Here is a 25,912-nt window from a genome sequence, read left to right as displayed (position 1 = left end):
GGGGAAAAAACACTCCCTCACCATGTGTTAATATTTGAAACAGCCTTATGATCTCCAACTTTTGTATGTTAGAAAACAGGAGCAATGAGAGATTTATTGAGTTGTCTCGATGGCAATCAAACCACATCTTCCTTTTTTTGAGCCTTAGACTTTTATCGAAACATAGCGATCTTACATTCCATCAACAGAGGGGGCAGGTCCACAAATATTCACTTTGTGGAAAAGTTTTTGAAATTCTAATAACTTTCTTAAGGAGGTAGACCTTGATTAAGGGAAATAACTCTTAAAATCATCAGTACGTTTGTGTCAACCATTTTCATAAATGTATTCTAAGCTTCAAGGTAACATAGACTATTTCCAATCCGTTTCAGGTAAATGCTTAAAATACATTGATGAAACTTGACTTTTACAAACGTATAATTGACTTAAAGAGTTGTCTCCCTTGCTCTCCTTTTTCTTATTATCACTTCCATCCATAGTTATGGTTAGTCTTATTAAATTTGGAATGTTGATAAACGTTATACCCTCCACAACTGTAATGCATGGGGTATAATTAGAATTGTTGGAAAATCATTATACACATTGATGTTGTTTGGTCTTACCTTGAGGAATTGTAAAAGGTGGAGAGGTACACACTGCTAGAGGGTTCTCATGACGAGGTGTAACAGGTGCAGAGGTACACACTGCTAGACGGTTCTTGTATTTCTCCTTTATTGGTTCTAGTGACGTCTTTTTAATTTTATCACTACCTGCAATGTATGAAGCAAACTTAAAATTAAACTTGATTGAAATTGCTGTTTAGACAAATATTAAAGAATAATCTAACTAGAGGCTCTAAAGAGGCTGTGTCGCTCACCTTGGTCTAAATGTGAATATTAAACAAAGGAAGCAGATGAATACATGACAAAATTGTGTTTTGGTAATGGTGATGTGTTTGTTCATCTTACTTTACTGAACTTCTTGCTGCTTACAATTATCTCTATCTACAATGAACTTGGCCCAGTAAATTTCAGTGGAAAATCTTAGTAAAAATTTACATTTTTATGAAAATTGTTAAAAATTGACTATAAAGGACAATAACTCCTTAGGTGGTTTATTGACCATTTTGGTCATGTTGTCTTTTTTAGATCTTACTTTGCTGTACATTATTGCTGTTAACACTTTATCTCTGTCTATAATAATATTCAAGATATTAATAAAAAACGACAAAATTTCCTTAAAATTACCAATTGGGGGCAGCAACCCAACAACATGTTGTCCAATCCATCTGAAAATTTCAGGGCAGATAGATCTTGACCTGATAAACATGTCAACCCCTTCAGATTTGCTTTAAAGTAAATGCTTCATTTTTTGAGTTATAAACCAATAAAGGGCTGCGCTTTAGCGCATGATACGCCTGTTGCTCTTTAAACTTGTCTTTTATGCTTTAAATGAATTTATATGATCAACTAGAAATAGTGTGAGCCCTGTCAAATGTCCCCCCCCCCAAATAATAAATAAAAATGCACAAAAAAATTGGCACTATTAAGTTCAATAGATATAAACAATTCATCAAAGTTGCATAATTGGAAAATCCCCCTTTTTTAAGCATAAAAATTCATAACACGGAAATGTTAAATCTGAAATTCATAAAAATTGAAAGGGAGCTTACACCAATGGATATAAACAATTCACCAAAGTTTCATGGACATTGGTGAAAGTCTTTTTGAGTTATTGTCCGAGGTGTTAAAAATCCCCCTTTTTTATGAATAAAGCCCCATAAATCCAAAACTTAAAATCCGAAATTTATAAAAATTCAAAGGGAGCTTACATCAATAGATATAAACAATTCACCAAAGTTTCATGGACATTGGTGAAAGCCTTTTTGAGTTATTGTCCGAGGTGTTAAAAATCCCCCTTTTTTATGAATAAAGCCCCATAAATCCAAAACTTAAAATCCGAAATTTATAAAAATTGAAAGGGAGCTTACATCAATAGATATAAACAATTCACCAAAGTTTCATGGACATTGGTGAAAGCCTTTTCGAGTTATTGTCCGAAGTGTTGAAAATCCCCCCTTTTTTATGAATAAAGCCCCATAAATCCAAAACTTAAAATCTGAAATTAAAAACAAACGTAAGAGAGCTTACATCAATAGATATAAACAATTCACCAAAGTTTCATGGACATTGGTGAAAACCTTTTTGAGTTATTGTCCGAAATGTTGAAAATCCCCCCTTTTTTTATGAATAAAGCCCCATAAATACAAAACTTAAAATCTAAATTAAAAAAAAAGAAAGGGAGCTTACATCAATAGATATAAACAATTCACTTAAGTTTCATGGAAATTGGTGAAAGTGTTTTTGAGTTATTGACCAAACTGTGGACGGACTGACAGACGGACAACAGTATACCATAATACGTCCCGTCTAAAAGACGAGCGTATAAAAACTGCATTTTGATAGAGATGATGTCAAACTGTAATAATCCCTTTGTCTATAGCTAGAGATGATTTCAAACTGTAATGACCCCCTTTACCTTCACAACTCACACAGTATTAACTTATTACCTTCACAAACGATACTGTTATCTATCCAGGCAAGACAAATCACATGGGCTGTTGGGTATTTCTGATCAAACTCCAACACCTTGAAAAAAAACAAAGAATGTTAATGGTGTAGCATGTTGAACAACACACTGCTGACAGCCTTGGCGATTGACAATAAATAGAACACCTAATGTTACAAAATGGATCTTAATTATACCCCCGCTTTAAAAAAGGGGGGGTATACTGTTTTACCTCTGTCTGTCCTTCCATCAGTCCGTCAGTCAGTCTGTCCGTCCCATGAATATTTTTCTCAGGAACTACTATACAAGGATTTCTGTAATTTGGTTTCATGGTTTATCTAAGTCAGCTATACCGTGTGATGCGTTTTCAGATTGATCACTTGACAACTTCCTGTTTACCGAACACTTGTATGATTTTACACATGATAGCCAAGTTGAAAATTTTTGTCACATTTTTCTCAGGAACTACAATACAAGGATTTCTGAAATTTGGTTTCAGGATTTATATAAGTCACCTATACTGTGTGATGCGTTTTCAGATTCATCACTCGACAACTTCCTGTTTACCGAACACTTGCATATTTTTACACTATTAATATTATCCACTTGCGGCGGGGGTATCATCAGTGAGCAGTAGCTGGCAGTTTCACTTGTTACTAATCTGCCGAAAAGATGGTATATATACCATGTATACCACATACATGAGGTGTACAAATTGTAACACCATATCTGGATTTAGACAATAAATGTCTTTTAAGTGATGTTAGGAATTGAATCAGTATTTGGAAGGACATATAAGTTTTCCTTTATTAAGATTGAATCTGTAATATTAATAGTCAAAATAGGATGAACATATTATGTAAACCCGAAGTCAAACATAATACAAGTCCAAAATAATATTATACTGCAATCAGCTATTTTACTATACAGATAAAGCTATACGTATAAACGTTAGCTTTATACGTCAATGACCCCAACTAACCTATAAACCCCGCCTCCTTATTGTAATTCATTAACAACGTCACAACACGACCATGACAACGTTAAGTAACAATGGTCAAACTTTTATGTCTTCAAATTGGTTATTTATATACCATGATTATCAAATATTATTAATTAAGTTCATTTTCCCTTTCTAATTCCTTAATATGTCAATGTCTTATCGCCTGCACTACACTCATAGGGAAATACCCCAAAATGGTACCTCAAGAGGGAAATTCCAAACACTGTTTTTTAACAATTTTTGTTATATATATTTTTTTCATTTTGCCATTTTAGATAGATATGTTTATAATTAGACAATATACGTATAGTGTCTTGAAATATGAAATTTATTTGTATTCGGCTCGGTAGAACCTCGCATTTTCCCGTTTCTAAGCCTCATACAAATAAATTTCATATTTCAAGACACTATACGTATATTATCTATCTAAAATGGCAAAAATTTCAACCTTTGACAACGTTAGATAAAAACCGTGGTTTTAAATTATTAATATTCAAAACAACTTAAAGAGTAAATACAATGGAATGTCTTGCCTTTTTAAATAATTACATACACATATTATAGATTATATACTGCTTATAGTATCTTAATGCAAAAAAGTCACGTAAAGTAACTTACTACATGTTACTGAGAAACAGAATTTGTCTCAAAAAGTTCATCTGTTCAGTGAACCAAGAAATGATGTTAATGTCTGGTGAAAGGTGTTTGACATGTATACCTACCATATAAAACCATAGACCAAATATCAGTGGCCTACCATAAACAGTTTCTGAGAAACTGTCCTAATCTCAAAACTTTAATAATATTTTACACAGTTGTTGGAAAAGAAATCCCTATGTCTCGCATTGAGACTTTCGTCGCAGGCCAGACAAAGAACGTAATTTGGACAATTTTAATTATTTTTATATTAACCATAATTCTATACTTGATACCTTTTTCTTTAATCCATCCCAACATTTCTGAATTGAATCTGGCATCTTATTATTGTCTCAGCTGAAAATTAAATAAAATTTTCATCATTACTTAGCATACTTTTAATCATGATAAGTTATCTATATAAAAAAGAAGATGTGGTATGATTGCCAATGAGACAACTATCCACAAAAGACCAAAATGAAACAAACATTAACAGCTATAGGTCAGCGTACGGCCTTCAACAATGAGCAAAGCCCATACCGCATAGTCAGTTATAACAGGCCCCGATAAGACAATGTAAAACTTCAAACGAGAAAACTAACGGCCTTATTTATATAAAAAAATGAACGAAAAACAAATATATGTTACACTTAAACAAACGACAACCACTGAATTACAGGCTCCTGACTTGGGACAGGCACATTCATGTACATAGATAATGAGGCCAGTTCAACAATGTTAGCGGGATCCCAACCCTCCCCTAACCTGGGACTGTGGTATAACAGTACAACATAAGAACAAACTATAAAAATCAGTTGAAAAAGGCTTAACTCATCAGATGGAATATGTTTTCCTTATCCATTTATTATTTTTGATACATTTTAGCACTGTTTTATTCTGTATTCTCTATTTTAGCACTGTTTTATTCTGTATTCTCTATTTTAGCACTGTTTTATTCTGTATTCTCTATTTTTTGCACTGATTTATTCTGTATTCTCTATTTTAGCACTGTTTTATTCTGTATTCTCTATTTTAGCACTGTTTTATTCTGTATTCTCTATTTTTTGCACTGATTTATTCTGTATTCTCTATTTTAGCACTATTTTATTCTGTATTCTCTATTTTAGCACTGTTTTAATCTGTATTCTCTATTTTTAGCATTGTTTTATTCTGTATTCTCTATTTTAGCACTGTTTTATTCTGTATCTTCTATTTTTAGCAGTTTTATTCTGTAGTTTATATTTTGCACTGTTTTATTTTGTATTCTCTATTTTTAGCACTGTTTTATTCTCTATTTTAGCACTGTTTTATTCTGTATTCTCTATTTTAGCACTGCTTCATTCTGTATTCTCTTTTTTTTGCAGTTTTATTCTGTATTCTCTATTTTTAGCAGTTTTATTCTGTATTCTCTATTTTTAGCAGTTTTATTCTGTATTCTCTATTTTTAGCACTGTTTTATTCTGTATTCTCTATTTTTAGCACTGTTTTATTCTGTATTCTCTATGTTTTGTGGGATTGGATTCTTAATACTATAACAGTATCTACAAGGAGATTTTTAGTGAAATGCACATTCAACAACCGATCAACAAAAAGGGTTGCCTACTTATTTTCACAAGTTATATAAAAGTTTTAGAATATATATATATGTTTTAATATCATGTATATTTTGTGTTTAGCTGTGTAACTTTTGTCGTCTTTTCAGTAATAGTGTTTCAATGACAACCCATGCAAATGTACATGTATGTGCTACAACCAATCAACAAAGGTTGCCTACATGTACTATCACAAGTTATACATGTTATATAAAAGCTTTAGAATATGTTTTTATATTTTGTGTTTAGCTGTGTAACTTTTGTTGTCTCCTATTTTTAGTACCTTTGGTTTACTTTTTAATCGCTGTGTGTGAAAAATCATAACTAAAATGCCTGCCAAAATGGTTATTGGGTATAAATTAATTATCTTTCTTTTGGCAATATAGGAAAAGTGTACTGTCATAACTAGTCTCTAAACACAATAACTCCAAATGGAGCTTTTGTTAGTAGAAGCCATATTAACTATGTGTATCAGTGAGAAAAAAGGTAAAAGCATAAAAATATATATACATGTATACCAATACACATAATTAACAGCGCCTGGTGATGTTTTACAGCCTGACCGGTTTCGGTCCAAAAAGGACCTTTATCAGATGCAGATTGGTGGATTAATGTTTGCACCCTATTTATATAGATATGGTAACCGGCGGTTTAGTAAACCGGCGTTTGAGTTTCAGATTAACAGCCCGTTGAGTTAACCGGCGGTTCAGATTAACTGCCCATTGAGTAATCCGGCAGTTCAGAGTTCACCAGCGGTTCAGAGTTAACTGGCGGATCAACATGTTATCCAGTGGACGAATATATATCTGGTTGATATCTAAACAGGTTCAGTTATCCTTTCAGGCAAAAATCCCAGTGGGATTTCCCATGGTTACAGTTATCTATATTTAGCTAATGTACATGTTTAATACAGTAAACTTTTTGACATTTTACGGTAACATTTTGACATTATTCTGCCTCTGATGAAGGTCCTTTTTTTTTTAGGTCAGTAGTGGTTTTTATTTTTGCGATTTTTTAATGGAATGAGAAAAACTATATCTCCAGTGAACGCGGTTGGTAGTTTAGAAATTTTTTACCAATAACCGCTACGAATTTCAGCTGACTGCGACTATAGGTATGTTGAAAACAAACGTACAACCAACAATAAACAACAACGTGCAGTTACTAGCATTACTGCATATTCATCATGTTCATCGGTATTTCAGTGTGAATATTGACAAAGTAATAGAGAAGTTTGTTTCTGCCTAGACCCAAAGATCAGAATTTTAACGATTTTGAGTAAATTCTGTATCATGTGTTGTTTAAGTAATATTACTCTATTCAGAAGATTTATAGTTAGGCAGCAACCATTTGATTTTCTGGGGGGGGGCTATGGTTTTTTTTGGAAAAAAAAGTTTGTTTCCAGTTTTTGGAGAAAAAAATAATTTGTTTTTGATTCTGAGAAAAAAAATTTGTTTGTTTCACCCCCAACTGCCACTATATGTAATGCTAAAATTGAAAGAAAAAAATTGTTTTCGACTTGTCGCGAAAAAAATAGATTGTTTTTCGCCGCAGGCGAAAAAAAAAGTTTGTACAGAAAAAAAAACCATAGCCCCCCCCAGAAAATCAAATGGTTGCTGCCTTATACAATCATAATTTTGTTATAAGTTCCTACTACATATAGCACCTCTTTTAACCGTCCTATGACCGAAAACCGGAATAAAAACTATTTTTCTGTATAAAAGGGTCTCGCTCTGTAGTTGTTGCTTGAGCATCGTTTCTTTCTAACGCCCTTGCCTGTATCCATGCATTTGTTTTCCACTGTATCCCATAGTAATTTAGTTTGTGTGTTAATAAGTGCGTGTGGGTGTGTGGATGTTTGTCTAACATTCTAGACTTTGTATTTCAGATGTGATTGACTGCTTACCAAAAATAAGAAAAAGATAATCTGTAATCAAAATATTGGAATGGTAACGCCTGGTATGGGGAAGGAAGCATGTCCGATGATTACAGGCGTTTTACATGTTACTTAATCTGTAGATTCCGCCTCTCTCAGGCGCACCTCCATACGGTGTTACATCGATGTTGCTATATAGAGGCCCCTCATGGGGGGGTCCTAGTAATCACATAATCACCATTTTTTTGCCAATATAATCACATAATCATTAAATATTTGCTTATCTTTAGTAATCAAATAATCATAAACTAAAAATACAGTCCTAGGTAATCAAATAATCATGAAATATTTGGCTTAATAATCAAATAATCATTAAAAAAAACGGCCAAGTAATCACATAATCAAAAACCCCATGAGGGCCCTCTATATACAAGGGCTCAATCACATCCTAACTTCGTGATTTATTGTGGATTTCATCAAGTACTTTATGTTAACCGGGTATATACAAATAATTACCATAACTCGGCCCTTGACAATCTCGAGGGGGGGCGAGACCATTTTCGGGACGCCGGGATTGACCGATTTTAGCAACGGGAAATTGGGATTGCTTTTTTTAAAGATCGGGAATTCGGGATAGAAAAACATCGGGATACGGGAAACCCACGTTTTTAGCCATGGGAAATCGGGATTTTTATGTTGAAATATAACGGGATTGACAAAAAACTACCTTGGACAGATAAAAGTGCCATTTTCATAATACTTCAATCCGAATCGCATCTAGAAACAGAGTAGATCCAGATCTTATTGTTATTTTCTGCTCGTGTTTATGCCCCACCTACGATAGTAGAGGGGCATTATGTTTTCTGGTCTGTGCGTCCGTTCATCCGTCCATCCGTCCGTTCGTTCGTCCAGCTGTCCCGCTTCCGGTTAAAGTTTTTGGTCAAGGTAGTTTTTGATGAAGCTGAAGTCCAATCAACTTGAAACTTAGTACACATGTTCCTTATGATATGATCTTTCTTATTTTAAAACGAAATTAGACTTTTGACCCCATTTTCATGGTCCACTGATCATAGAAAATGGAAGTGCGAGTTTCAGGTTAAAGTTTTTGGTCAAGGTAGTTTTTAATGAAGTTCAAGTCCAATCAACTTGAAACTTAGTACATATGTTCCCTATTGGTTGATCTTTTTACCTTTAAGGCCAAATTAGATTTTTTACCCAATTTCACGGTCCATTGAAAATGGTAAATGATAATGCAAGTGGGGCATCCGTGTACTTTGGACACATTCTTGTTTTAAAGTAACCGTAGCCAGTGCCATATATTTTATATCCACTGTACGTGAATGAAATGCTAACCAAAATTCATGATAAATGTCTAATCTCCTTGGTATTAGTGTCGCTCTGATTTAGAGGATCAGTATACCCAAAGAGGGTGGTAAAGGTTTTTTTTTCGTGCAACGTGTTTTGCCATTTTTAATTTCAACCTCCCGTGAAAACAGTTCGTGCTTCACTGTGAAATTGGTAAAAACGGCAACGTGCAAGCAATTTTTTTATTTTTCGTTCATCGTGAAATTTGAATTTTATTTCGCGTTTGTCCGTGAACATAACGCCTCTTTACAACCCTTCCCAAAAGTTAGACTTGCTTTGGATATTTTCAATAAGAGTAAGATTATGTAAGACCTAAAAGAAAACACATGTGTTTCCGGTACCCTTAAATATATCTACCCCAATTTTAAGTACCTATAATCTAACTCTACAACTAAAGTTTTTTGGATGTTATGTGGACAAGCACTTATAAAGTCAGATTTTTTTTTCCATATGAACCAGTCAAAAACGTTTGAAAAAAAAAAAATTTTGCTTTCCTACCTATCCTAATTTTTTAGGGGATGTTACCTGAAACACCTGTATTTTTTCTTGGCCTTACTACACAGATAATTTCATAGACACAGTCTTCTCTATAATCGAATATCATATAAAAATATTTATGACATTCTACAATTTTGAAGAAAACAAATACCCCAACTTGACGTGTTTAAAATGTACGTACTGAATATATTGTTCAAAATGCACAAATTCAGGAAAGCAAATAATTAAGAACAACATTATTCAGAGGGTTTAATTTTCAAAGTTTACCAGGACGGCCTCCTTTAAAAGATGTGTCAGATGTGTCTATTCGTTACCTAAAATAGTGGAGGACCTCTTTAATAAATAAATGGTGATTTCTTGTTTATCGGGATCGGGATTTTTAACAAAATATGTCCGGGATTTCGGGATTTTCTGATATTAAAACCGGGAAATCGGGATGAGACCCCCTCTAGCCCCCCCTCAATCTCGGCCCATTACAAACTCGGCCTATACTAATGATTGATGTTGTTTTAAAAATGCCACATCGGCGACATAGACCACACAGGAACATATATATTGATTGTATTTATTTATGATTAGAGTTATGTGGTTAATTTATTGAGCAGTTCCGATATTTTTCAGTCAGACGCTACCAAATCTATAAATTTCGGAAGTCTTGGGGAGTACGAGATTCTGTATCTGTATCTGTATTTCCCACTTCTGTAATTAGGATGGGTACGTCACAGATTCCTTTCGGCTATTATGTGACGGGTTGGTCTGCGCACAATTAGTCGCGCTTGCTGAGGAGTGCTGATTTAAACTCCTCGGCAGTAGTGGCGCACACTACTGAGTCTTCCAGATGGTTCCAGTTTATTGCAGTGCGCACAAAAATAGAGTTCTTGTACTGTTCTGTCTTACTAGTTGGAACTATGACCGCACGTTTGTTGTTACGGACTTGGTGGTCTATAATGTTTTTTGTTACAAAGTTATTATATGTTGTTGCTTTGATTTGTCTCTTTGGTCTATGAAATTGGATTAAATCGTCGGGAGGAAGCGCTGGTATCTTCCCCTCAACCACTTTGAAAAAGAAGATCAGTCGTTGTTGTTGGCGTCTTGATTGTAATGACGGGAGCTGAAGTTCTTTTAGCATTTTTGTCATACATCCTTCCTCTCTTGATTTGTAGTCTTTGGTAATGAATCTAGCACCTCTCTTTTGTATGGATTCTAGTTTGTCGATGTCTTTTTGGGTATATGGGTCCCAAATAATTGATCCATACTCCATTATTGATCGTATGAGAGCTATATATGCAGTTTTACGGCATTCCATAGGACAGTGTTGTAGGTTCCTTCTAAGGAAGCCTAGGGTAGAACTGGCTTTGTTACACGTATTTGTTATTTGTTCTTCCCATTTAAGATCTTCTTGTATTTGTAGTCCTAGGTATGGGTTGGATGACACTTGTTCAAGCGTGTGGTTGTTAAGGTTGTAAAAACGCTGACTTTTACTTTTCAGGCTGAGCATATAACATTTTTTGGCGTTGAAGCGCATACCCCAGTCGTCGGTCCATTTTTCTAGTGATTTGAGATCCTCTTGTAGTTTGTTATGGTCATTTTGGTTTTTGATTTCCCGGTAGAGCAAACAGTCGTCTGCAAATAGTCGTACTGATGAGTTTACTGCATCTGGGAGATCATTTATATGACACAGGAAGAGGATGGGTCCTAGTACCGTTCCTTGGGGGACTCCGGATTCAACTGAAGCATTGCTCGAGTTTTCTCCATCAAGTTGTACTCGCATTTTTCTTTCGGTTAGGAATGAAGTTAGCCATTTGTGGATATTTCCTCTAATTCCATATTGGTCTATTTTGTGCAAGAGTCTATCATGAGGTACTGTGTCGAACGCTTTTGAAAAATCCAGAATCGCAATATCTACTTGGTTTCCTTTATCGTAGGATTGTAGCATATCATGGATTGTAATGGCAAGTTGGGTCTCACAGGAATATCCAGATCTAAAGCCGTGGTTTAGTGATGTTAATACATTATGCTTTTCCAGATGTTTGAGTATATGACGGCATATGATGTGCTCAAGAAGTTTACATGGTACTGATGTCAATGAGACTGGCCTGTAGTTTTCATTAATTTTATACTGAAAAGAAAAGCCTATCAGATTCATTTCCCGTTAGATATACTGTTCCCAGGACCATACCATTAACAAAAAAATAAGAAAACAGAATTCAGTGGTTGTTGTTTGTTTATGTGTTACATATTTGTTTTTTCGTTCATTTTCTTTAATTTAAATTAGATCGTTTGTTTTTCTCATTTGAATTTTATCACATGTTCATTTCTAGGCCTTTATTATTTGACCTATGTGGTATGGGCTTTGCACATTGTTGAAGGCAGTGCGATGACCTAAACTGTGTCATTTTGGTCTCTTCATGAGAGCTGTCTGATTGGCAATCATCAGTTTTATATCATAGGATGTATAAGTTATAAGCTATGCAAGTCGGAAACCAGAACCGGTAAACGGGATGAAGCAGCATTCAGACGGACTATTAAAAAGAGACAGAAGCACAAAAACACATCAGTGTGAACCATTGGACTTTGGGCAAAACATTTTCCCACCGTATTTAACCAGCCCCCCTTTTTAAAAAAAAAATCCGGAGAAAAAAGGGGGGATACATTTTCAATGAAATGTATTTGGACAAAAAATATTTGTTAACTATTGCAACAGTGATAAGCAGATTTAATGTAAAAAGAATCAAAAACAAAGATTGAAAAGAAGAAAAAATAAATTAAAATAAAGTAATAAATAAGGGTTCTCTTTTGAAGACATATTAGCATAGCGTTTAATGGATGTTAGTACAAGATCTAATATGCGTGTTTCCTACTCCCTATCTACCTTATATTTTAAGTTTAGTCATAGCATACCTTAAGTGTTGTTTTTTTTTTTTTATCATTTTCCAATCAGCACAGATTTTCTCAGTCTCCCATGTATGTATATACTAGTAGGCTACGTTTGTGTGTGTCGTTAAGTTGCTGTCATTTCAATATGAAAATAAGGAGATGTGGTATGATTGCCAATGAGACAACTATCCACCATAGTTCAAATGAAGTGGATGTAAGCAATTATAGACAACTGTAGAGATGATCTTCAAAAATGAGAGAGAAAAACCTATACCGTGAACCTACAATTCACGCGATACCTGTTATCAGAGAAATAACTTTTTCTTACTTTTTGTACCACTGTCCGTCCATCCATCCTTGTTTTTGTTCATCACAGTAGTCACATGTGACGTCACTGTATTGTTTCGTGTTTATTCACCTCGCGTGCTGTCGACAGATTAAAACGACATAGCAAAGATACAGTCGAGTCGTCACACACTAAATAGCAGAGAGAAAAAAGAAGAGAAAAAACACAGGACAACCATTTGAAAGAAACATAGAAACAAGTAGGTGCATTTATTGTATACACGAGTAAAACAAAGGTGAAATTCGAAAGGTAGAGAATAGTGAAATTTGCATAATAAATCGCAGGTAATAAAATGACAAAATAATTGCAGAACTGTTAAATGTTGAACAAAAACCTCCGTACTATAGAGTTTCCTTCTAACTTTTAATACACAATATTATTGTAGTAATTTTGACAAATAATAAATAAAAAAATAAATAAATAACAGACAAACGTCACTGCATTCATTTGCTACTAATCTGATTTTGACGATACGTTATACATCTTTTGTATTGTGTACATTTTAACAGTTTATTTATATAGTACTGAAAAAAAGTACTGAGTTTAATTTTAGAGTTACCTCCCCATTGACTAGTTGATATGAAATAGAGAGCCAACCTTTGACTTTGCTTACGTGTAGAAAAAGTCCAACTAAAAATGTCAGTCAAGTTGAACACGAAGAAGAAGAGAGAAATGGAAAAACTCATATAATGACAAAAATGATTTTTCGGTTGAAGGTTAGCTGTGTGATTTTGACCCCCTTCCCCCTAAAAAAAGAGCACAATAAAACCCTAGCATGACTTCCTATTTGCGTAGATTGTCATTCTAACGAAAACTGATTAGAAAAAGTTTTATTCAGTTCTAACAAGTGCATGAAAATACACTGATATAACTTTAATAGTGCCTAACTACACAAAAAATATCCAAAAAACAGCTGCATACTTAGGTGTTAGAAATAGTATAGTCATAAGGAGTAAAATAAAACAAACAATGGAAATAATTTGACTCAAAAAAATATTTCAGAGACCAGTGCAAAGTTCAGAGAAAAGTAAAGAAAAGGGTAGGGCTCAGCTAGATTTAGTTTGATAACTAATGTACAACAATTGTAGATTCTTTTTGAATAAATTGGGTAGCCCTTAAAAGGGCTTTTGGTGGCTGAATAGCCTCTGCAGACTGAAGTCTGGAACAGTTTACTTCTTCTTTGGTGTCTTCTTGGCTTTTGGTTTGGCTGCCTTCTTTTTGGCTGGTGACTTGGCTGCTGGCTTCTTTGGCTTGGCTGCTTTCTTTGCTGCTGGTTTTTTTGCTTTTGGTTTGGCCGCCTTTTTCTCTCCAGCTGGTTTCTTTGCTGCTGGCTTCTTCTTCTTGGGTGTACTCTTTGCCTTCTTAGGCTTGGCGGCCTTAGGTTTGGCTGCCTTCTTTGCCTTTGCTGGCTTCTTTTTAACTACTTTGGCCTCTCCAATTCTGAAAGATCCGGATGCTCCAGTTCCCTTGGACTGCTTCAAACTGTTGTTCTTAACTCCGGCTCTGAGTGCAAGTTTTAAATGAGCATTTACTGACTTGGCATCTTTTCCGACGTTGAAGTTGGCCATGATGTACTTCAGAATTGCTTGCCTTGAGGAACCTCCACGTTCTTTCAAAGCGGCGATGGCTTTTCCAATCATCTCGCTGTATTTAGGATGTGCGGAAGGCTTCTTTGGCTTGGCTGCTGCCTTTTTCTTTGGTGATTTAGCTGGTGCTACTGCTGGTGCTGCTGTTGCGTCTGCCATTTTGAATGATTCAAAATATTATCCTTTACGAAGTTTATACTACGAATAACGATTTGAAAATAACGCCATTCCAGGCCTCGTTTATTTATAACAGACGAACGCGGACCTCGACGAAGACACCCTTAAAAATAACTTGTAAAATCCATTACGCGATCTCGGTAAAATGATTATGTGCTTCTTCGAAGACTTTTATGATAATTTATAGTATAATTCTATCAAAAACATTCACATATAGCATACCAAATTGCTCAACAGTCATTAATCTTGCATGTTAGATAAACTGTGTATTTTTCGATGTACACAGTAAAAAGATATTAATAGTTAAAGTAGAACCGACTGAATTGTCTTCGCAGGTATGTTGACAGAAAATTTACGAGTTTTTCTCATTACACAAATATTCTATCGTCGTAAAATTGTACAGCGGAAGAAAAATCATTTCTCTTTAGGTTTCTTTCCGTTTTTATTCACTGGAAGCATGTTCCTCCTCGTAATAAGTTTGTTTCCAGCTAGAGGGAAACACACAAAATGTTCACGCGCCATTGTTTAATTGCAGATTTTTACTAAAACTTCAAATAACATTTTTATTCAACCCGAGCGAAATTTCGCAAACATTAAATATTCGAATGAACAAACCCAATATCTAGAATACGAATTTGAAACATCTTTTTATTTAATTTAGCGTTGGGAACTTTTCAGAGAGCGACTTTGTTTTCAGTGGATCTCAGGCACTGAACAACTGTTCTGTATGATGCGTCTTCGCGTTTATTTCCATTTGCATGTACAATTTGCGCACTTTCAAGTCAAAAACTCGAATATGTCTTATAGAATATACCATATTTTCCAACAAAATATATTTAATTAATTGTATTATCAAGAACCGATGATCTGAGCTCAAAGTGGCTTGGCCGCCTGAAAGTTTCGATACAAACAAAAACAAAACACGAAGATTTTTGTAGTTTTATAATTCGAAAGTGGTACATATCATTTGTATCTTAATTGACAATTACAAAAGTTCATTTATTTCCCCTCAAAGAGGGGAATGTGTGTCACAGTGAAGACCTCTGGCTATACATATGCATTATACCTATATAAGCTATATATATATGTGCAAGTGAACCCAGAACCGGTAAAGGGTGAAGCAGCATCCCGTGACACGGACGATTAAAAAGAGACAGAAGGACAAAAAACACATCAGTGTGAACCATTGGACTTTGGGCAAAACTTTTTTCCACTGTATTTAACTAAACCGCCAGCCCCTCCCCCTTTTTTCCAAAAAAAAACAAAATCCGGAGAAAAAAGGGGGGATATATAATAGGGTTCTCTTTTGAAGACATATTAGCATAGCGTTTAATGGCTGTTAGTACAAGATCTAATATGCTGTGTGTGTGGTTTTCTTCTTCATTAAGGCCAAATAAAAAAGAATATGTGTGTTTCCTACTCCCTATCTACCTTTATTTTAAGCTTAGTCATAGCATACCTTAAAGATTCTTTTTCTTTTTTATCATTTTCCAATAAGCACAGATTTTCTCAGTCTCCCATGTACGTATATACTAGTAGGCTATGTTTGTGTGTGTCGTTAAGTTGCTGTCATTTCAATATGAAAATAAGGAGATGTGGTATGATTGCCAATGAGACAAATATCCACCATAGTTCAAATGAAGTGGATGTAAGCAATTATAGACAACTGTATATATGATCTTTAAAAATGAGAGAGAAAAAACCTATACCGTGAACCTACAATTCACGCGATACCTGTTATCAGAGAAATATATACTTTTTCTTACTTTTTGTACCACTGTCCGTCCATCCATCCTTGTTTTTGTTCATCACAGTAGTCACATGTGACGTCACTGTATTGTTTCGGGTTTATTCACCTCGCGCGCTGTGGACAGCTTAAAACGACATAGCAAAGATACAGTCAAGTCGTCACACACTAAATAACAGAGAGAAAAAAGAAGAGAAAAAACACAGGACAACCATTTGAAAGAAACATAGAAACAAGTAGGTGCATTTATTTTATACACGAGTAAAACAAAGGTGAAATTCGAAAGGTAGAGAATAGTGAAATTTGCCTAATAAATCGCAGGTAATAAAATGACAAAATAATTGCAGAACTGTTAAATGTTGAACAAAAACCTCCGTACTTTAGAGTTTCCTTCTAACTTTTAATACACAATATTATTGTAGTAATTTTGACAAATAATAAATAAACAAATAAACAAATAACAGACAAACGTCACTGCATTCATTTGCTACTAATCTGATTTTTACGATACGTTATACATCTTTTGTATTGTGTACATTTTAACAGTTTATTTATATAGTACTGAAAAAAAGTACTGAGTTTAATTTTAGAGTTACCTCCCCATTGACTAGTTGATATGAAATAGAGAGCCAACCTTTGACTTTGCTTACGTGTAGAAAAAGTCCAACAAAAAATGTCAGTCAAGTTGAACACGAAGAAGAAGAGAGGAATGGAAAAACTCACATAATGGCAAAAATGATTTTTCGGTTGAAGGTTAGCTGTGTGATTTTGACCCCCTTCCCCCTAAAAAAAAGAGCACAATAAAACCCTAGCATGACTTCCTATTTTCGTAGATTGTCACTCTAACGAAAACTGAATAGAAAAAGTTCTGTTCAGTTCAAATAAGTGCGTGAAAATACACTGATATAACTTTAATGGTGCCTAACTACACAAAAAATATCCAAAAAACAGCTGCATACTTAGGTGTTAGAAATAGTATAGTCATAAGGAGTGAAATAAAACAAACAATGACCCCAAAAAATATTTCACAGACCAGTGCAAAGTTCAGAGAAAAGTAAAGAAAAGGGTAGGGCTCAGCTAGATTTAGTTTGATAACTAATGTACAACAATTGTAGATTCTTTTTGAATAAATTGGGTAGCCCTTAAAAGGGCTTTTGGTGGCTGAATAGCCTCTGCAGACTGAAGTCTGGAACAGTTTACTTCTTCTTTGGTGTCTTCTTGGCTTTTGGTTTGGCTGCCTTCTTTTTTGCTGGTGACTTGGCTGCTGGCTTCTTTGGCTTGGCTGCTTTCTTTGCTGCTGGTTTTTTTGCCTTTGGTTTGGCAGCCTTTTTTTCTCCAGCTGGTTTCTTTGCTGCTGGCTTCTTCTTCTTGGGTGTGCTCTTTGCCTTCTTCGGCTTGGCGGCCTTAGGTTTGGCTGCTTTCTTTGCCTTTGCTGGCTTCTTTTTAACTACTTTAGCCTCTCCAATTCTGAAAGATCCGGATGCTCCAGTTCCCTTGGACTGCTTCAAACTGTTGTTCTTAACTCCGGCTCTGAGTGCAAGTTTTAAATGAGCATTTACTGACTTGGCATCTTTTCCGACGTTGAAGTTGGCCATGATGTACTTCAGAATTGCTTGCCTTGAAGAACCTCCACGTTCTTTCAAAGCGGCGATGGCTTTTCCAATCATCTCGCTGTATTTAGGATGTGCGGAAGGCTTCTTTGGCTTGGCTGCTGCCTTTTTCTTTGGTGATTTAGCTGGTGCTACTGCTGGTGCTGCTGTTGCGTCTGCCATTTTGAATGATTCAAAATATTATCCTTTACGAAGTTTATACTACGAATAACGATTTGAAAATAACGCCATTCCAGGCCTCGTTTATTTATAACAGACGAACGCGGACCTCGACGAAGACACCCTTAAAAATAACTTGTAAAATCCATTACGCGATCTCGGTAAAATGATTATGTGCTTCTTCGAAGACTTTTATGATAATTTATAGTATAATTCTATCAAAAACATTCACATATAGCATACCAAATTGCTCAACAGTCATTAATCTTGCATGTTAGATAAACTGTGTATTTTTCGATGTACACAGTAAAAAGATATTAATAGTTAAAGTAGAACCGACTGAATTGTCTTCGCAGGTATGTTGACAGAAAATTTACGAGTTTTTCTCATTACACAAATATTCTATCGTCGTAAAATTGTACAGAGGAAGAAAAATCATTTCTCTTTAGGTTTCTTTCCGTTTTTATTCACTGGAAGCATGTTCCTCCTCGTAATAAGTTTGTTTCCAGCTAGAGGGAAACACACAAAAAGTTCACGCGCCATTGTTTAATTGCAGATTTTTACTAAAACTTCAAATAACATTTTTATTCAACCCGAGCGAAATTTCGCAAACATTCAAGAGTCGAATGAACAAACCCAATATCTAGAATACGAATTTGAAACATCTTTTTATTTAATCTAGCGTTGGGAACTTTTCAGAGAGCGACTTTGTTTTCAGTGGATCTGAGGCACTGAACAACTGTTCTGTATGATGCGTCTTCGCTTTTATTTCCATTTGCATGTACAATTTGCGCACTTTCAAGTCAAAAACTCGAATATGTCTTATCGAATATACCATATTTTTCAACAAAATATATTTCATTAATTTTATTATCAATAACCGATGATCTGAGCTCAAAGTGGCCTGGCCGCCTGAAAGTTTCGATACAAACAAAAAAAATCAACAAAACAAAAACAAAACACGAAGATTTTTGTAGTTTTATAATTCGACAGTGGTACATATCATTTGTATCTTAATTGACAATTACAAAAGTTATTTATTTCCCCTCAAAAAGGGGAATGTGTGTCACAGTGAAGACTCTGGCTATACATATGCATTATACCTATATAAGCTATGCAAGTGAAACCAGAACCGGTAAAGGGTGAAGCAGCATCCCGTGACACGGACGATTAAAAAGAGACAGAAGGACAAAAACACATCAGTGTGAACCATTGGACTTTGGGCAAAACATTTTTCCACTGCATTTAACTAAACCTCCAGCCCCCCCCCCTTTTTCAAAAAAAAAAAAAAAAAAAAATCCGGACAAAAAAGGGGGGATATATTATCAATGAATTGTATTTGGACTAAAAATATTTGTAAACTATTGCAACAGTAAAAACAGATTTAATGTAAAAAGAATCAAAAACCAAGATTGAAACGAAGAAAAAATAAATTAAAATAAAATAATGGTTCTCTTTTAAAGACATATATTAGCATAGCGTTTAATGGATGTTAGTACAAGTTCTAATATATTGTGTGTGTGCTTTTCTTCTTCATTAAGGCCAAATAAAAAAAAAAAATATGTGTGTTTCCTACTCCCTATCTACCTTATATTTAAAGCTTAGTCATAGCATACCTTAAAGTTTTAATGTTTTTTTTTATCATTTACCAATAAGCACAGAATTTTTCAGTCTCCCATGTACGTATATACTAGCAGGCTATGTTTGTGTGTGTCGTTAAGTTGCTGTCATTTCAATATGAAAATAAGGAGATGTGGTATGATTGCCAATGAGACAACTATCCACCATAGTTCAAAGGAAGTGGATGTAAGCAATTATAGACAACTGTATATATGATCTTCAAAAATGAGAGAAAAAACCTATACCGTGAACCTACAATTCACGCGATACCTTTTATCAGAGAAATAACTTTTTCTTACTTTTTGTACCACTGTCCGTCCATCCATCCTTGTTTCTGTTCATCACAGTAGTCACGTGTGACGTCACTGTATTGTTTCGGGTTTATTCACCTCGCGTGCTGTGGAAAGATTAAAATGACATAGCAAAGATACAGTCAAGTCGTCGCGCACTAAATAACAGAGAGAAAAAAGAAGAGAAAAAACACAGGACAACCATTTGAAAGAAACATAGAAACAAGTAGGTGCATTTATTTTATACACGAGTAAAACAAAGATGAAATTCGAAAGGTAGAGAATAGTGAAATTTGCATAATAAATCGCAGGTAATAAAATGACAAAATAATTGCAGAACTGTTAAAGGTTGAACAAAAACCTCCATACTTTAGAGTTTCCTTTTAACTTTTAATACACAATATTATTGTAGTAATTTTGACAAGTAATAAATAAAAAAATAAATAAATAACAGACAAACGTCACTGCATTCATTTGCTACTAATCTGATTTTTACGATACGTTATACATCTTTTGTATTATGTACATTTTAACAGTTTATTTATATAGTTCTGAAAAAAAGTACTGAGTTTAATTTTAGAGTTACCTCCCCATTGACTAGTTGATATGAAATAGAGAGCCAACCTTTGACTTTGCTTACGTGTAGAAAAAGTCCAACAAAAAATGTCAGTCAAGTTGAATACGAAGAAGAAGAGAGAAATGGAAAAACTCACATAATGACAAAAATGATTTTTCGGTTGAAGGTTAGCTGTGTGATTTTGACCCCCTTCCCCCTAAAAAAAAGAGCACAATAAAACCCTAGCATGACTTCCTATTTTCGTAGATTGTCACTCTAACGAAAACTGAATAGAAAAAGTTATATTCAGTTCAAATAAGTGCGTGAAAATACACTGATATAACTTTAATGGTGCCTAACTACACAAAATATATCAAAAAAAAAAAAAAAACCCAGCTGCATACTTAGGTGTTAGAAATAGTATAGTCATAAGGAGTGAAATAAAACAAACAATGGAAATAATGTGACCCCAAAAAATATTTCAGAGACCAGTGCAAAGTTCAGAGAAAAGTAAAGAAAAGGGTAGGGCTCAGCTAGATTTAGTTTGATAACTAATGTACAACAATTGTAGATTCTTTTTGAATAAATTGGGTAGCCCTTAAAAGGGCTTTTGGTGGCTGAATAGCCTCTGCAGACTGAAGTCTGGAACAGTTTACTTCTTCTTTGGTGTCTTCTTGGCTTTTGGTTTGGCTGCCTTCTTTTTTGCTGGTGACTTGGCTGCTGGCTTCTTTGGCTTGGCTGCTTTCTTTGCTGCTGGTTTTTTTGCCTTTGGTTTGGCAGCCTTTTTTTCTCCAGCTGGTTTCTTTGCTGCTGGCTTCTTCTTCTTGGGTGTGCTCTTTGCCTTCTTCGGCTTGGCGGCCTTAGGTTTGGCTGCTTTCTTTGCCTTTGCTGGCTTCTTTTTAACTACTTTAGCCTCTCCAATTCTGAAAGATCCGGATGCTCCAGTTCCCTTGGACTGCTTCAAACTGTTGTTCTTAACTCCGGCTCTGAGTGCAAGTTTTAAATGAGCATTTACTGACTTGGCATCTTTTCCGACGTTGAAGTTGGCCATGATGTACTTCAGAATTGCTTGCCTTGAAGAACCTCCACGTTCTTTCAAAGCGGCGATGGCTTTTCCAATCATCTCGCTGTATTTAGGATGTGCGGAAGGCTTCTTTGGCTTGGCTGCTGCCTTTTTCTTTGGTGATTTAGCTGGTGCTACTGCTGGTGCTGCTGTTGCGTCTGCCATTTTGAATGATTCAAAATATTATCCTTTACGAAGTTTATACTACGAATAACGATTTGAAAATAACGCCATTCCAGGCCTCGTTTATTTATAACAGACGAACGCGGACCTCGACGAAGACACCCTTAAAAATAACTTGTAAAATCCATTACGCGATCTCGGTAAAATGATTATGTGCTTCTTCGAAGACTTTTATGATAATTTATAGTATAATTCTATCAAAAACATTCACATATAGCATACCAAATTGCTCAACAGTCATTAATCTTGCATGTTAGATAAACTGTGTATTTTTCGATGTACACAGTAAAAAGATATTAATAGTTAAAGTAGAACCGACTGAATTGTCTTCGCAGGTATGTTGACAGAAAATTTACGAGTTTTTCTCATTACACAAATATTCTACCGTCGTAAAATTGTACAGAGGAAGAAAAATCATTTCTCTTTAGGTTTCTTTCCGTTTTTATTCACTGGAAGCATGTTCCTCCTCGTAATAAGTTTGTTTCCAGCTAGAGGGAAACACACAAAAAGTTCACGCGCCATTGTTTAATTGCAGATTTTTACTAAAACTTCAAATAACATTTTTATTCAACCCGAGCGAAATTTCGCAAACATTCAAGAGTCGAATGAACAAACCCAATATCTAGAATACGAATTTGAAACATCTTTTTATTTAATCTAGCGTTGGGAACTTTTCAGAGAGCGACTTTGTTTTCAGTGGATCTGAGGCACTGAACAACTGTTCTGTATGATGCGTCTTCGCTTTTATTTCCATTTGCATGTACAATTTGCGCACTTTCAAGTCAAAAACTCGAATATGTCTTATCGAATATACCATATTTTTCAACAAAATATATTTCATTAATTTTATTATCAATAACCGATGATCTGAGCTCAAAGTGGCCTGGCCGCCTGAAAGTTTCGATACAAACAAAAAAAATCAACAAAACAAAAACAAAACACGAAGATTTTTGTAGTTTTATAATTCGACAGTGGTACATATCATTTGTATCTTAATTGACAATTACAAAAGTTATTTATTTCCCCTCAAAAAGGGGAATGTGTGTCACAGTGAAGACTCTGGCTATACATATGCATTATACCTATATAAGCTATGCAAGTGAAACCAGAACCGGTAAAGGGTGAAGCAGCATCCCGTGACACGGACGATTAAAAAGAGACAGAAGGACAAAAACACATCAGTGTGAACCATTGGACTTTGGGCAAAACATTTTTCCACTGCATTTAACTAAACCTCCAGCCCCCCCCCCCCTTTTTCAAAAAAAAAAAAAAAAAAAAAATCCGGACAAAAAAGGGGGGATATATTATCAATGAATTGTATTTGGACTAAAAATATTTGTAAACTATTGCAACAGTAAAAACAGATTTAATGTAAAAAGAATCAAAAACCAAGATTGAAACGAAGAAAAAATAAATTAAAATAAAATAATGGTTCTCTTTTAAAGACATATATTAGCATAGCGTTTAATGGATGTTAGTACAAGTTCTAATATATTGTGTGTGTGCTTTTCTTCTTCATTAAGGCCAAATAAAAAAAAAAAATATGTGTGTTTCCTACTCCCTATCTACCTTATATTTAAAGCTTAGTCATAGCATACCTTAAAGTTTTAATGTTTTTTTTTATCATTTACCAATAAGCACAGAATTTTTCAGTCTCCCATGTACGTATATACTAGCAGGCTATGTTTGTGTGTGTCGTTAAGTTGCTGTCATTTCAATATGAAAATAAGGAGATGTGGTATGATTGCCAATGAGACAACTATCCACCATAGTTCAAAGGAAGTGGATGTAAGCAATTATAGACAACTGTATATATGATCTTCAAAAATGAGAGAAAAAACCTATACCGTGAACCTACAATTCACGCGATACCTTTTATCAGAGAAATAACTTTTTCTTACTTTTTGTACCACTGTCCGTCCATCCATCCTTGTTTCTGTTCATCACAGTAGTCACGTGTGACGTCACTGTATTGTTTCGGGTTTATTCACCTCGCGTGCTGTGGAAAGATTAAAATGACATAGCAAAGATACAGTCAAGTCGTCGCGCACTAAATAACAGAGAGAAAAAAGAAGAGAAAAAACACAGGACAACCATTTGAAAGAAACATAGAAACAAGTAGGTGCATTTATTTTATACACGAGTAAAACAAAGATGAAATTCGAAAGGTAGAGAATAGTGAAATTTGCATAATAAATCGCAGGTAATAAAATGACAAAATAATTGCAGAACTGTTAAAGGTTGAACAAAAACCTCCATACTTTAGAGTTTCCTTTTAACTTTTAATACACAATATTATTGTAGTAATTTTGACAAGTAATAAATAAAAAAATAAATAAATAACAGACAAACGTCACTGCATTCATTTGCTACTAATCTGATTTTTACGATACGTTATACATCTTTTGTATTATGTACATTTTAACAGTTTATTTATATAGTTCTGAAAAAAAGTACTGAGTTTAATTTTAGAGTTACCTCCCCATTGACTAGTTGATATGAAATAGAGAGCCAACCTTTGACTTTGCTTACGTGTAGAAAAAGTCCAACAAAAAATGTCAGTCAAGTTGAATACGAAGAAGAAGAGAGAAATGGAAAAACTCACATAATGACAAAAATGATTTTTCGGTTGAAGGTTAGCTGTGTGATTTTGACCCCCTTCCCCCTAAAAAAAAGAGCACAATAAAACCCTAGCATGACTTCCTATTTTCGTAGATTGTCACTCTAACGAAAACTGAATAGAAAAAGTTATATTCAGTTCAAATAAGTGCGTGAAAATACACTGATATAACTTTAATGGTGCCTAACTACACAAAATATATCAAAAAAAAAAAAAAAACCCAGCTGCATACTTAGGTGTTAGAAATAGTATAGTCATAAGGAGTGAAATAAAACAAACAATGGAAATAATGTGACCCCAAAAAATATTTCAGAGACCAGTGCAAAGTTCAGAGAAAAGTAAAGAAAAGGGTAGGGCTCAGCTAGATTTAGTTTGATAACTAATGTACAACAATTGTAGATTCTTTTTGAATAAATTGGGTAGCCCTTAAAAGGGCTTTTGGTGGCTGAATAGCCTCTGCAGACTGAAGTCTGGAACAGTTTACTTCTTCTTTGGTGTCTTCTTGGCTTTTGGTTTGGCTGCCTTCTTTTTTGCTGGTGACTTGGCTGCTGGCTTCTTTGGCTTGGCTGCTTTCTTTGCTGCTGGTTTTTTTGCCTTTGGTTTGGCAGCCTTTTTTTCTCCAGCTGGTTTCTTTGCTGCTGGCTTCTTCTTCTTGGGTGTGCTCTTTGCCTTCTTCGGCTTGGCGGCCTTAGGTTTGGCTGCTTTCTTTGCCTTTGCTGGCTTCTTTTTAACTACTTTAGCCTCTCCAATTCTGAAAGATCCGGATGCTCCAGTTCCCTTGGACTGCTTCAAACTGTTGTTCTTAACTCCGGCTCTGAGTGCAAGTTTTAAATGAGCATTTACTGACTTGGCATCTTTTCCGACGTTGAAGTTGGCCATGATGTACTTCAGAATTGCTTGCCTTGAAGAACCTCCACGTTCTTTCAAAGCGGCGATGGCTTTTCCAATCATCTCGCTGTATTTAGGATGTGCGGAAGGCTTCTTTGGCTTGGCTGCTGCCTTTTTCTTTGGTGATTTAGCTGGTGCTACTGCTGGTGCTGCTGTTGCGTCTGCCATTTTGAATGATTCAAAATATTATCCTTTACGAAGTTTATACTACGAATAACGATTTGAAAATAACGCCATTCCAGGCCTCGTTTATTTATAACAGACGAACGCGGACCTCGACGAAGACACCCTTAAAAATAACTTGTAAAATCCATTACGCGATCTCGGTAAAATGATTATGTGCTTCTTCGAAGACTTTTATGATAATTTATAGTATAATTCTATCAAAAACATTCACATATAGCATACCAAATTGCTCAACAGTCATTAATCTTGCATGTTAGATAAACTGTGTATTTTTCGATGTACACAGTAAAAAGATATTAATAGTTAAAGTAGAACCGACTGAATTGTCTTCGCAGGTATGTTGACAGAAAATTTACGAGTTTTTCTCATTACACAAATATTCTATCGTCGTAAAATTGTACAGAGGAAGAAAAATCATTTCTCTTTAGGTTTCTTTCCGTTTTTATTCACTGGAAGCATGTTCCTCCTCGTAATAAGTTTGTTTCCA

General features: G+C 34.8%; 5 protein-coding genes across 8 annotated transcripts in view; all 5 read right to left on the bottom strand.

The window, feature by feature from the left end:
• The window catches only part of LOC139497252 (zinc finger protein 585B-like), a 28,404-nt gene extending 8,378 nt beyond the window's left edge, over positions 1-20,026 (bottom strand). The window contains exons 1-4 of one of the 4 annotated variants that reach the window (XM_071285405.1): positions 19,939-20,026; positions 4,483-4,543; positions 2,549-2,627; positions 603-749 (exon numbers count right to left, since the gene is read on the bottom strand). In XM_071285405.1, the coding sequence (XP_071141506.1) occupies positions 603-749; positions 2,549-2,627; positions 4,483-4,527 (271 nt within the window). In that variant the 5' untranslated portion in view covers positions 4,528-4,543; positions 19,939-20,026. Of the gene's footprint in view, positions 1-602; positions 750-2,548; positions 2,628-4,482; positions 4,544-7,444; positions 7,574-7,684; positions 7,839-12,722; positions 12,848-19,938 lie in introns of those variants that run through there. The other 3 variants (XM_071285402.1, XM_071285401.1, XM_071285404.1) reach the window with 3 other exon arrangements.
• On the bottom strand, positions 13,910-14,485 carry LOC139497890 (histone H1-delta-like). The gene has a single exon (XM_071286129.1). The coding sequence runs from the start codon at positions 14,483-14,485 to the stop codon at positions 13,910-13,912; it is 576 nt and encodes a 191-aa protein (XP_071142230.1).
• On the bottom strand, positions 17,447-18,022 carry LOC139497889 (histone H1-delta-like). Its single transcript, XM_071286128.1, has one exon. The coding sequence runs from the start codon at positions 18,020-18,022 to the stop codon at positions 17,447-17,449; it is 576 nt and encodes a 191-aa protein (XP_071142229.1).
• A 1,111-nt stretch (positions 20,027-21,137) lies between the features above and the next one.
• LOC139497888 (histone H1-delta-like) lies at positions 21,138-21,713 on the bottom strand. Its single transcript, XM_071286127.1, has one exon. The coding sequence runs from the start codon at positions 21,711-21,713 to the stop codon at positions 21,138-21,140; it is 576 nt and encodes a 191-aa protein (XP_071142228.1).
• A 3,118-nt stretch (positions 21,714-24,831) lies between these two features.
• Positions 24,832-25,407, bottom strand: LOC139497887 (histone H1-delta-like). Its single transcript, XM_071286126.1, has one exon. The coding sequence runs from the start codon at positions 25,405-25,407 to the stop codon at positions 24,832-24,834; it is 576 nt and encodes a 191-aa protein (XP_071142227.1).
• Between the last annotated feature and the right edge of the window lie 505 nt (positions 25,408-25,912).

The sequence above is a fragment of the Mytilus edulis genome, chromosome 12 (genome assembly GCF_963676685.1).
Source record: "Mytilus edulis chromosome 12, xbMytEdul2.2, whole genome shotgun sequence".
Lineage (NCBI taxonomy): Eukaryota > Metazoa > Mollusca > Bivalvia > Mytilida > Mytilidae > Mytilus > Mytilus edulis.
Note: the sequence above shows the minus strand (reverse complement) of the source record. Positions and strands in the feature narration are given on the sequence as shown.

Coding starts and splice junctions, on each gene's coding strand:
- LOC139497890 (XM_071286129.1), bottom strand. CDS start 14,485: ATGGCAGACGCAACAGCAGCACCAGCAGTAGCACCAGCTAAATCACCA.
- LOC139497889 (XM_071286128.1), bottom strand. CDS start 18,022: ATGGCAGACGCAACAGCAGCACCAGCAGTAGCACCAGCTAAATCACCA.
- LOC139497888 (XM_071286127.1), bottom strand. CDS start 21,713: ATGGCAGACGCAACAGCAGCACCAGCAGTAGCACCAGCTAAATCACCA.
- LOC139497887 (XM_071286126.1), bottom strand. CDS start 25,407: ATGGCAGACGCAACAGCAGCACCAGCAGTAGCACCAGCTAAATCACCA.